The sequence below is a fragment of the Alexandromys fortis genome, unplaced genomic scaffold (genome assembly GCF_014885135.2).
Source record: "Alexandromys fortis isolate MF-2015 unplaced genomic scaffold, M_Fortis_MF-2015_v1.1 scaffold_232, whole genome shotgun sequence".
Classification (NCBI taxonomy): Eukaryota; Metazoa; Chordata; class Mammalia; order Rodentia; family Cricetidae; genus Alexandromys; species Alexandromys fortis.
The window spans coordinates 216,960-229,195 of NW_026068110.1; the positions used below are offsets into that span (position 1 = coordinate 216,960).

Sequence of the window (12,236 nt, forward strand, 5' to 3'; positions counted from 1 at the left end):
TTTTCTTTGCTTTATGTATAAAAACCACTTATGAGTAAATACATACTGTATTTGTATACTTATATATTATATATAATATTGTATATTAAACCTCACTCAGTATGGTTTTTTCCTAATTCTGTCCATTTGCCTGCAAATTTCAAGATGTCATTATTTTTTACTGCCGAGTAGTAATCCATTGTGTAAATATACCTCATTTTCTTTATTCATTCTTTGGTTGAAGGGCATCTAGGTTGTTTCCAGGTTCTGTCTATTACATATAATACTACTCTGAACATAGCTGAACACATGTCTTTGTAGTATGAATGAGCTTCCTTTAGGTATATGCCCAACAGTGGTATCACTGGGTATTGAGGTAGGTTGTTTCCTAATTTTCTGAGAAATCACCACACTGACATCCAAAGAAGCTGTACCAGCTTGCACTCCCACCAACAATGCAGAAGTTTTCCCTTTTCCCCACAACCTCTCAAAGCATTGTCATCAGTGTTTTTGATCTTGGCCATTCTGACTGATGTAAGATGGAATCTCAGAGTTGTTTTGATTTGCATTTCTCTGATGGCTAAGGATGTTGATCATTTCCTTAAGTGTCTTTCAGGCAGTTGAGATTCGTTTATTGAGAATTCTCTGTTTAGGTCTGTATCCCATTTTTTTGTTGAATTATTTGTTCTTTTGATGTCAACTTTCTTGAGTTCTTTGTGTATTTTGGAGATCAGTCCTCTGTCCGATGTAGGGTGGGTGAAAATCTTTTAACATTCTGTAGGCTGTCGTTTGGTCTTGTTGACCATGTCATTTGCTTTACAGAAGCTTTTCAGTTTCAGAAGGTCTCAATTATCAATTGTTGCTCTTCAGAGTCTGTGCTACTAGAGTTATATTTAGGAAGTGGTCTCCTGTGCCAATGAATTCAAGTGTACTTCCCACTTTTTCTTCTGTGAGGTTCAGTGTGGTTGATTTTTATGATGAGGTCTTTTATCCATTTGGATTTGAGTTTTGTGCATGGTGATAGAAATGGATCAATTTTCATTCTTCTACATGTTGACATCTAATTATGCCAGCACCATTTGTTGAATAAGCTTCTTTTTCCATTTTGTATTTTTAGCTTCTTTGTCAAAATCGGATGTTGATCATGTATCCTACAGCTTTGACAAACTACTTATTAGCTCTCAAGATTCCTTTTAAATATTATTAGGGACTTGTTGCATTGACTCTTGCTTTTTCAAATAGAAATGTATATGTTCCTTTCCGAGCTATGTCTCGTCCTTTTGTTCTTTGTTGCACTGGGATCTCCATGACTGCACCGAATAAGAGGACAGGAATGGACATCCCCGCCTTGTTCCCAGTCTTAAGGGAGAAACACTGTGTCCCTTACAACTGTATGATACTAGCTTTAGACATTTGCAGATACCTTTTTATTATTTGTTTATTTTTAAAAGTTCTTTATTTTATTTTCTTGTCTGTGTCCCTATATGTTTGCACACGTGCGTGTATTCCCACAGAATCCAGAAAAGAACATCAGATTCGCTGGAACTGGAGTAGGAGGTGCTTGTGAGTCACCCAGCGTGGGTGCAGGGAATTGAACTTGGGTCCTCTGGAAGAGCAGCAAGTGCTCTTAACTATTGAGACAACTCTCTGCCCCCATTGTTTGGAAGTTTCTCACTGAACCTGGGGTTTACAGATTCAACCAGATTGACTGGCTAAGAGGAGTCTTCCTGTCCCTGTCTCCTCGCACTGGGATTATGGAAGAGCGTTACAGCAGCTGACTCTTACCTGGGTTCTTGTGATCTGAGCCTAGATGCTCATGTTTGTGGATCTAACAATTGACTGAGCCATCTCACCAGGGCACAGCCCTGTTTCCATCACATCTTATTGAGGTCTCGTTTTGACCCAGGATATGCTCAGTCTTGGGGAATGGATGTCTGGGTGTGGTGAAAGAGCTGTGCCCTTGGTTGTTACCGGATGGAATGTTCTGGAACTGTTCACTAGGCATTCATTGATGGTGTCCGGTCCTTCTGTACCTTCGCTGGGTTTTATCAGTTGTTGAGGGCAAAGTACTAAAATTAAAATCTCTAATTATATTTAGTGATTTGTATCTTTCTCCTTCCAGTCGTATCATTTTCTTCTTTCTGTAGTTTTAATTCCGCTATTTGGTCTTTTACAGATAATACGTAGTTGTGTCACGTTGTGTAATTCTCCTTGCCTACATGTGTGCTTAGGTACTGGTAGACTGGGGCTGTTTACAGTATTATCAATTACCAAATGCTTAAACAGATCATCTTATCATACACTTTCCATGTTTTTCCCTTCCCCTATTTTCCTTTCTTACTTTCTGGTTTTTCTTTCTTTCCAGTGAATTATTTGAATACTTTTTGAAATCCCATTTGAATGTATCCCCCCCCTTTTTTTGTTTTGTCTAATTTCTCAATGTGATAAAATTTCCTGACAAAAGCAATCTGAGGGAGAAGGAGTTTATTTGGGCTTAGCATTCTAGAGAAACGGAGTCAGCATAGCTAAAAGACACGACAGCAGCGTGTGAGAACTTGGCGGCTGTGGGAGGGGGTGGCAGCAGGGGGAGGCCATGGCGGCAGGAGAGGGAAGGTGGCTGTTCACATTGCATCCTTGCTCAGGAAGCAGAGAATTAATAGGAAGTGGGGCCAGGCTGTTAAGCCTCAAGGCCTGCCCCAGTGACTCACTTCCTATAGCAGGGTGCCACCTTTTAAAGGATCTACAGCATTCCAAAACAGCATCATGTGCCCACACACGTGAGCCGATGGGGAACAGGGCACACTTAAACCACAGCCGTTTCTTTAGGGCTTTCTCTGGGCATTGTAATATACTTACGGAATATGCCATCATCTGTTGGAATTAGTATTTTCCCACTTAAGAACACACAAAGGACTTTTATTTCCATTTGTGCCCTTCTACACTTTAAAAATGAAATTATTTTAAGAATTTCCTCTCCGTGCATTAAGCACAATGTAAAAAGAGAGCATATTTGTTTTTAGTCATGGAGTCTGATTTTAGAAACCTGAAAATTGTGTGTGTGTGTTTGTGTGCGTGTGTGCGTGTATGCGTGCATGTGTGTGTCCCGTTTCTAACCATTCCATTGTTCTCTTTCTGTTTTGAAGCGTAGGCCTTCTATGTCATTTCCTGTTCAGAGAAGTCTTTTTAAATTCTCCTGGCCGCCCTTCCTCTGAGACTGTCTGTCCTTTCCACTCATTCCTGAAGACGTTTTCATTCACAAGAGGTTCGTGGTTGGCAGTTCTTTCCTTTCAGCACACAGAACACAGTGTGCCACTTCTGTCTGATCTCCATGGTTTCAGGTAGAAAGTCAGCTGTCATTCAGATCAGTGTGTCTTGGCAGAAAGTGTCCTTTCCAACTGCATCCAGTCCTCCTTCCTCTTTAGCTCTTAAATGTCCTCTGCCTTTAATGTCTCACACTTGCATGCATGTTTGCATTGCAATGTGTGTGTGTGTGTGTGTGTGTGTGTGTGTGTGTGTGTGTGTGTGCTCATGTATACGGGGCTAGCAGAGAACAACCTCTGGGAGTGACAGTCCTCAGGCACTAACCACCTTTTCTTCTAAAGACAGGGTCCCTCACTTTTCTGGAATCCACCAAGTATGCTGTCACAGTGTGGAATGTCCCCCAGAAATCTCTGCCCAGTCTCCCTCTTTTACCCCAGGGAAGGCCCTGAGGATCTACCAAAGGCCCTTATTAGTCTCTCAGCTAGGAAAGTTCTTTCTCAGGGGCCAAATCCACACAGAAGAGACATTTTCTTTGCATCTTCAAAGAGATAAGCAAGTAAATGTGAGCGTGCGAACCTCGTCAGCCCCTCTACTGTGTGTAGAGTTGGACACAGCCACAAAGCCAGATCCCTAAACACCTGTCTTGAGGTCAGATGAAAACTCTTTTCGGCATGTTTGTGTATGGGAGGTGCTAATGTGTGTGCATGTCCACATGTATGTGGGTGCATGTGGTAAGCGTACGTGGACACTGGAGGATATGTGGACACTGCATCTTCCTTAATTGCTCTATACTTATTACCTGAGACAGGGTCTTTCACTGTCTCCCTAGATTACATTACAGATGGGGGTAACTACTCCAAGCAACATTTATGTGGGTCCTGGGGATCCAAACTCTATCCCTCACACATGCAAGGCAACACTTACGCACGAAGGTGTCTCCCCTCCCACTTCTGAAAGCATGCGAGTCAGGGTGAGCATCCGTGACCATTCCCACAGTGATACTCTTGCCAGTTCTTCTTCCATTCAGACCGTCTTTTCTCCAAGGTTCCCCTGCATGCTCTTGCAACAAGCCATTTTTCATGACTGCTCTTACTGTCCCACCCTGATTCCTGATGCCAGGGACACTGGCATAGCTCACTTCCCCATCCCATGGCACACCACCTCTTGCACAGGACTGTGTGGCATCCACAAAAGTCATCATATTGTACAAAGAACTCAATGATCTCTGTGTTTTAGGTACTTTTGTGTGGCTCTGGAGCCATCTGTGTAGACATCACGGAACCACTATATATGGATCTGTGGGCACAGAAGGGACAAATACAAGAGCATACCCCTGAATGCTCACAATGCATGCCCCAGCAGGCTGGGACCTTATAGAACTGAGGCAAGGTCATGAACCCCTGTCATGACTGCTGTTCTGCTTGTTTATTCCAAGCATGTTTTGCATGCACATACAGCTTCATGTGTGTAAACACACACATATACACACATGTGCTCACATGCATACTCATGTACACAGACAGACAGACAGACAGACACACACACACACACACAAAGCCAAAGACCAAGGGAGTAAAGTCGTGAACTGAATACCTGCACCTTATATCCTAGTAATTCAGTTCTCTGAGCCTCACATAGTGTTTAGGAAACAGGAACAAACCTCTTTGCCCTCCCAGACTGTAAACGAAACCTGTAGCTTCAGTGGTTCACTGTGTGGGCATTGGTGACTCCAGCACAGGCCGGGCATCGTGCTGGTGTTCGACACTGAGCAGGATCCATCCACCTGGTTATCTGTGTGTGGACATGTAGCCAGCAGTCAACCTCAGCTGTCCTTCCACAAGTGTTCAACACCTTCCTTCCTTCCTTCCTTCCTTCCTTCCTTCCTTCCTTCCTTCCTTCCTTCCTTCCTTCCTTCCTTCCTCCTCCTCCTCCTTTTCTTTTGAGGAAGCATTTCCCATTAACCTGGAACTCACCAAATAGGTTAGGCTGACCGGCCATCAAGCCCTGGGGATCTGCTTGTCTCTTCCTCCCCAGCCATACATACAAAGAGCTAAATGTGGACCATCTTGCCTTTTGGCAAAAACAGAAACGAGAAAGATTTGGGTGCCTTTCCTACTTTCCAAGGAGTTCCCTGCTACCCCACATGTGACCTGACACAAGTTACCTCCTTCTCGGCACCTCGAACCCATTACTTCTCTTCTTGTATTCCAGATCCAACACCCAAGAAGAGAAATAGAGGGGCCTTTTGCATGGCAGTCATGGCCATCCACCTGACGCTGCTCACAGCAGGTGCCGCCCTGCTGTTTGTTTTAGGTGAGGTAGTCCTGGTCCTGATCTTGTGTGGTTCTTCATGGGGTGGCCACTTAAGTTCCTTGGGTGGAGAGTACAGGCCGAGTGGAGGCGTCTTGAGAGGACATTTGGCCTCCTGCTAGGGCACAGTGGCTAGACCCACCAAGGTAATGGAGGAGTGAAGGTGTGTCCATCTGTGTGTGTGTGGTGTGTGTGTGTGTTTGTGTGCCTCTGTGTGTGTGTGTTTGTATACCTGTGTGTGTACCTGTGTCTGGGGGGGGGGTACCTCTGTGTGTGCATATGGAAGCCAGATGGTAACTTTGGGTTGTTCCTCCCTTACTCTCCATGTGCATGGTGGGGGGCATACATACACATGCACGCACATGTGGGGGGGGTACAGAGGGCAGTCTTGAGAACCATTCATCAGGTGTTGTCCGTTTTGAGGCAGGCTCTCTTTCTGGCCTGGAGTTCACAGATGACTGCTCACAAGGTCCCAGGGATCCTCTGTGGACAGACTTTCCTTTCGCTTCTCCCCACACTGCACAGAGCTTGTGTTTGGAACTCCATGACCTACAGATGTCATGTCCATGTGGCTCAGAATTTCTGGACCCTGCCCCAATGTCTCAGGCTTCAATGAGGCCCCTAAACGATGCTTTGGGTTTGGGTTCCAGTTCTCAATCTGCAGGAGCGGGTCCTGTTCCTGGATATGTCCTTAGGCAATGGGACATCAGCTGCGGAGGACAAGTCATTCTTCTCGCTACTGCTGGCATATCCCAAAACACACCTGGTACCAGCCAGGCTGCAGGCCCTGCAGGTTCAGCTTACTCAGTTCCACACCAGCCAGGAGCAACTGCTTCAGCGGGTCGACAACCTGACTCGGAATCCAGGTACCAACACACCCAGTTTCTGTGATGCTGAGGATGAAAGCAAGGCTTCCATCCATGCTGGGTGAGCACTCTACCAGCTGAGCTCCATGTCCTGCCTGCAAAAGAGCCCTTAGACCAACACAAACAGGCTTTCACCTCTGCAAACTGATCTGGGACCATCTGAATATTTCTGTACTTCCCCAGCTTCTGGGGACCGGGCTCCTGGTTTCTCGAAACTTGACTTCCTGAACACATTCAGGTGTTGTTCTAACCCCCAAAGCTGGAATAACCACAGGGGCCCAGCCTTCCAACGCAGAGTCTTGAGTTCTCTGTGGGGCACAGGACTAGGCACAAGCTCCACTCCACACCCTGGCTCAGTCTGCAACCCTCTCTCCTTCCCTCACAGAGCTGTTCCGGATGAAGGGTGAACGAGGCTCCCCAGGTATGTCCATTTCCTGTCTAACCTACCGTGCCATTCCCTGGAAGGCTCCTTAGTTGGGAGCTGTGTATTTTCTAAGTTCATCTCACCTTCCAATGATCTGTTCATTCCCTATGCTGCCTCTTCGTGGACCTCCTCTGTGCCCCATAGAGTGAGGTCCCCTGCTCTGGGCTTCTGCCTTCCAACATCCAGACCTTGTCATCTTCCCGGGACAGTCCATCTATCTCCTCCTCCCACCTTCCCCAAATGTCCTAGGTTTCCAGAACTTTCTTCCCTCTGTCATGAATAGGGAGATGTCTCCCTCTGAATTGCCTCTGATCCCAATCATGGCAGGAAAATAAACCACACTAGGATGCAGGTAGAGTGAGTAACCAAAGCTTATTCTTACCAAGCAAGGAAAGAGAGAGAGGGTCCGAGGGAGACTCAGAGGCAAGAGTGCTGACTGCTCTTGAAGAAGACTCGGGTCAGGTTCCCAGCATCCATGTCAAGTGGCTCACAACAACCTGTAACGGCAGCTACAGAAGACCCAGCAGCCTTTTGTGGCCTCCACATGTACTCCTGCATGTGGCATACACTCACACATAAACATAAAGAAAAGGATTTAAAAGAGGAAATGAAATACACCCTCAAGAGCAGAGAGTGGTCCCAGCTATGAACATGAGCAATTGGCACTCCTATGTCTGGACTTAGCATCTCAATCTATCATGTCCTTATCCGTATCTCCCTGAGTGCTTTAGGGCAGTCCTTTTCCCTAGATAGGAAGAGGCTTGCTTTTTAAATATATTTTTTATTGATTTTTATTGAGGTCTAAATTTTTCTCTGCTCCCCTCCTTGCCTCTCCCCTCCCCTTCAACCCTCTCCCAAGGTCCCCATGCTCCCAATTTACTCAGAAGATCTTGTCTTTTTCTACTACCCAAATAGATTAGATCCATATATGTCTCTCTTGGGGTCCTCATTGTTGTCTAGGTTCTCTGGGATTGTGATTTATAGGCTATTTTTCTTTGCTTTATCTTTAAAAACCACTTATGAGTGAGTACATATGATAATTGTCTTTCAGAGTCTAGGTTACCTCACACAAAATGATGTTTTCTAGCTCCATCCATTTGCCTGCAAATTTCAAGATGTCATTATTTTTTCCTGCTGTGTAGTACTCCATTGTGTAAATGTACCACTTTTCCTTTATCCATTCTTTGGTCAAGGGGCACTTAGGTTGTTTTCAAGTTCTGGTTATGACAAACAATGCTGTTATGAACATAGTTGAGCACAAGCACATGTCCTTGTGGTGTGGTTGAGCATCCTTTGTATATATACCCAAAAGTGGTATTGCTGGGTCCTGAGGAAGGTTGTTTCCTAATTTATTGAGAAATCGCCACACTGATATCCAAAGCGGCTGTACCAGCATGCATTCCCACCAGCAATGCAGGAGTGTTCCCTTTTCCCCATAACCTCTCCAACAAAAGTTGTCATCAGTGTTTTTGATCTTCTTAGCCATTCTTACAGGTGTAAGATGGAATCTCAGAGTTATTTTGATTTGCATTTCTCTGATGACTAAGGATGTTGAACATTTCCTTAAGTGTCTTTCAGCCATTTTAGATTCCTCTGTTGGGAGTTCTCTGTTTAGGTCTGTACTCATTTTTTTTATTGGATTATTTGTTCTTTTATGACCAATTTTTTGAGTTCTCTGTATATTTTGGAGATCACACATCTGTCTGATGTGGGGTTGGTGAAGATCTTTTCCCATTCTGTAGACTGCCATTTTGTCTTGTTGACCATGTCCTTTGCTTTACAGAAGCTTCTCAGTTTCAGGAGGTCCCATTTATTAATTGTTTATCTCAGTGTCTGTGCTACTGGGGTTATATTTAGAAAGTGTTTTCCTGTGCCAATGTGTTCAAGTGTACTTCCCACTTTCTCTTCTGTGAGGTTCAGTATGGCTGGCTCTATATTGAGGTCTTTTATCCATTTGGATTTGAGTTTTGTGCATGGTGATAGATATGGATCTATTTTCATTCTTCTACATGTTGATATGCAGTTATGCCAGCACCATTCGTTAAATATGCTTTCTTTATTTTTTGCTTCTTTGTCAAAAATCAGGTGTTCACAGGTGTGTGATTTAATATCTGGGTCTTTGATTCCGTTCCATTGGTCCTCCTGTCTGTTTTTATGCCAATACCAGGATGTTTTCAGTACTGTAGCTCTGTAGTAGAGTTTGAAGTCAGGGATTGAAATGCAGAGGCTTGCTTTTTAAAAAACAGAGTTTTACTTAATGGTTTGTTAAGTTTTGTTTTTCTGACAACATGAATGAGTATGTGTCTGTGTGAGGGCACATGTGTGTGAACTCTGTGCTGGAAGACGAAGGCACGCACATGTGAATGCTGTGCTGGAAGATGGGGGTACATGCATGTGAACACTATGCTGGAAGAGAGGGGCATGTGCGTGTGAACATTGTTCTGGAAGATGGGGGCACATGCGTGTGAATGCTGTGCTAGAAGACAGGGGCACGTGCATGTGAATGATGTGCTGGAAAATGGGGACACATGCGTGTGAACACTGTGCAGGAAGATGGGGCTTATGTGTGTGAACATTGTGCTGGAAAACGAGGGCACGCGCATGTGAACGCTGTTCTAGAAGAAGCACGTAGATGACCTGGAGCTGGAGATACAGGCATCTGTGCCCTACACGGGTACCAGGAACTGATCTCAGATTCTCTGCAAGAGTATCTTAACTGCTGAGCCCTGGAGGTGGAGGCTTGCCCACCATGCAGTCTGTTACAATTAGCTGTGTTAACTGTGGAAAATGTGTTTCAAGTGTACCCACTTGTGAGGTTGAGAAGTTCATTAGTGGAAAGGGCAATGGTGCCTTAAGTGTGAACTTCAAGGAAGGATTCAGCAAGCTGGTTCAGCTCCTGCTGAGATCAGCTCTGTTTGTTTTTGGTTTTTCCAGAATCCTGTTCTTCCTATTAGCTTCTCAACTTGTCTGTCTCCTACCCAACTTTTGTAAGAGGTTGCTTGTTTGTTCCTGGTTGCTCAGACCCAAAATAATCACACAGAAACCATATTATTTGCAATACTGTTTCGCCAAAAGCTTAAGCATATTCCTAGCTAGCTCTTACATCTTAATTTAACCCATTTCTGTTAATCTGTGTATCACCACAAGGCTGTGGCTTACCTGATAAAGTTCCAGCGTATGTCTCCTGCGGGGCTACATGGCTTCTGTAAACTCCACCTTCCTTCTCCCAACATTCAATTTATTTTTCCCCGCCTAACTCTATTCTTTTGCCCTATCACAGGCCAAGGCAGTTTCTTTATTCACCAATGGTATTCATAGCATATAGAGGGGAATCTCACATCACCTAGCCAGCTGTAAGCCCTCTTATCTATCTTCACCAGGATCTCTAACTTCATGTTTTTACCCTTACATCTCCAGGTGTCCCAGGACCCCAGGGCCCACCAGGCATCAAAGGAGAGGCAGGTGAGTAGGTATCACAGTGGGCTTTCCCAGTGACAAGGTTCCACAGTGGCTAACCCCATGGGGTGGCCTGCACAAGGGGAGGAAGCTTTTATGAGACTTGGGATGGGTTCAGAAGTGAGGGGGGTTCACAAACAAGAGTACTGCCCAATGGTTCCTCAGCCTGGACAGGTTGTAAGGTGTGGACATTCCTGCTGAACCTTCTCTGCTGAGGAGTGCAAACCTGTGAGCTGAGGGTGAGGGGGGTGCAGCTCCATGGTCCAGCAGGGGCTGAGGCTGAAACATCCACACATCTGCCTTTGGGACCCTGCCTCCCTTACCTCCAGGCATCTCGGTTTTTTTCTATGTAAAATGGAGTTGAGGCTTCAGTGAGCTGCTGTTACTGTAATTCTTCTCTCCCTGTCTCTGTCTCTCTCTCTTCACACATGTGCACACATGTGTTGTGTCTTGGCAACATGTGTCCATGGAGAAGCTGGAGTCAACCTTGGCAGTATTCTTGAGACACTGCCCACCTTGGATTTTGTTTTTGAGCTTTGTTTTGTTTAGAGGCAAAATGTTTTACTGACCTGTAACTTCCCAAATAGATTAGATTAACTAGCCAGTGAGCCCCAGGGATCCGCCTGTCTCGGCCTCCTCGATATAGAGACTACATGCATACAGCCTCACTTTTAGCTGTCTTACGTGGGATTTGTGAGTCAAACTCAAGTCCTCACGCTTGCAAGGCAAGCACTTTACTGAGACTGTCGTCATCCAAGCCCTTTGCTGTTACTGTCCTTTGAGCCCAGCAGTAATCCAACTTCAACTCTCAGTCTTCCTGCCTCAGCCTCCTGAGTGCTGGGATTTCAGGCCTACATCACCATACCAGCCTCCAGATAATGGCTTAAAGTCCACAACTGCTGCTAGGCCATGTATTAGGTTCCATTCTTCAGGCTGAGGCTGAAACCTGCCCAGCTGTCTTAGCCTCTGGCATAGCTCTGTCAGAGTAGTAGACCCAGAGCTGTCTCTCTGAGGAGACAAAAGCCTAGGGGAGTGATTGTTGGCTTACACAGAACTCTCCCAGTGCCTTGTGGGTGGACCTGCTGTGAAGGAGGAAGGATTCAGAGTCCTGAGACCTTTTAACAGTAGTGAGTGGAGCCAGCTGGTCTAGGTCAAAGGGGAAGTAAACAAAATCGCAGGCTTACCCCTCCAGAAAGCTCCAGCAACCACAAAAGGGGGTGAGCAGAGAAAGTGCCTTTTAGGAACTGGCTCTGTTCAGAAGGCAGTTAATAGGATCCTGGGGAACCCACTGCTCCGTGTCTAGGCAGGGCTTCTTCCAAGAGGCTTTAAACACGGGAAAGGGCGATTACAGTGTGGTGAGAAGCGTGCATAAACACTCACGTTCCCATACATGGCACCACCATGTGCTCTCACACACATTCATTTGCAAGCACGCGGCTACACATGTTATTGTGTCCTTACACTCATATGCTATACACAAAGCCGCACATTCGCTTGTGCACTCATATGAACACTGGTGCCCGCACATGCATACATCTTTACACTCACACCACACGCTCTCAGAGCCACACCCTCATGCACTCAGACTTGTGTAAACACACATTTCGGCATACGTGCATCCTCACAGTACACAATCAAGGAACTACACGCTCACATATTCATGCACATGTGTGAGCACACATTTCTCCACACACATACATCCTCACAGTCACATGACCACACATTCATGCACACACGTAGGATTCTGCACACACTCTGGTGCTAACACTTATGCACAGCATAGTGACACTCAGGAGTATGCACCTGCAGATACTCACATGCTCTGTGCACAAGCAGCCTCACACTCACTCACACAGCAGGCCACTCGGAAGGGAGCTAGTCTCCCCTCTTTCCACCCAGAGAGAAATGGGCATGGAATAGGTTCCCCAGATTCCAGAGAC

The 12,236-nt window shown here is 45.6% G+C and overlaps 1 protein-coding gene across 2 annotated transcripts in view; it reads left to right on the forward strand.

Annotated features, from left to right (window-relative positions):
* Marco (macrophage receptor with collagenous structure) overlaps nucleotides 1-12,236 on the forward strand; it is a 39,810-nt gene that overhangs the window by 8,686 nt on the left and 18,888 nt on the right. Inside the window, exons 2-5 of one of the 2 annotated variants that reach the window (XM_050124466.1) lie at nucleotides 5,452-5,553; nucleotides 6,201-6,416; nucleotides 6,802-6,837; nucleotides 10,258-10,302. In XM_050124466.1, the coding sequence (XP_049980423.1) occupies nucleotides 5,452-5,553; nucleotides 6,201-6,416; nucleotides 6,802-6,837; nucleotides 10,258-10,302 (399 nt within the window). The remainder of the gene's footprint in view (nucleotides 1-5,451; nucleotides 5,554-6,200; nucleotides 6,417-6,801; nucleotides 6,838-10,257; nucleotides 10,303-12,236) is intronic. The other variant, XM_050124467.1, reaches the window with a different exon arrangement.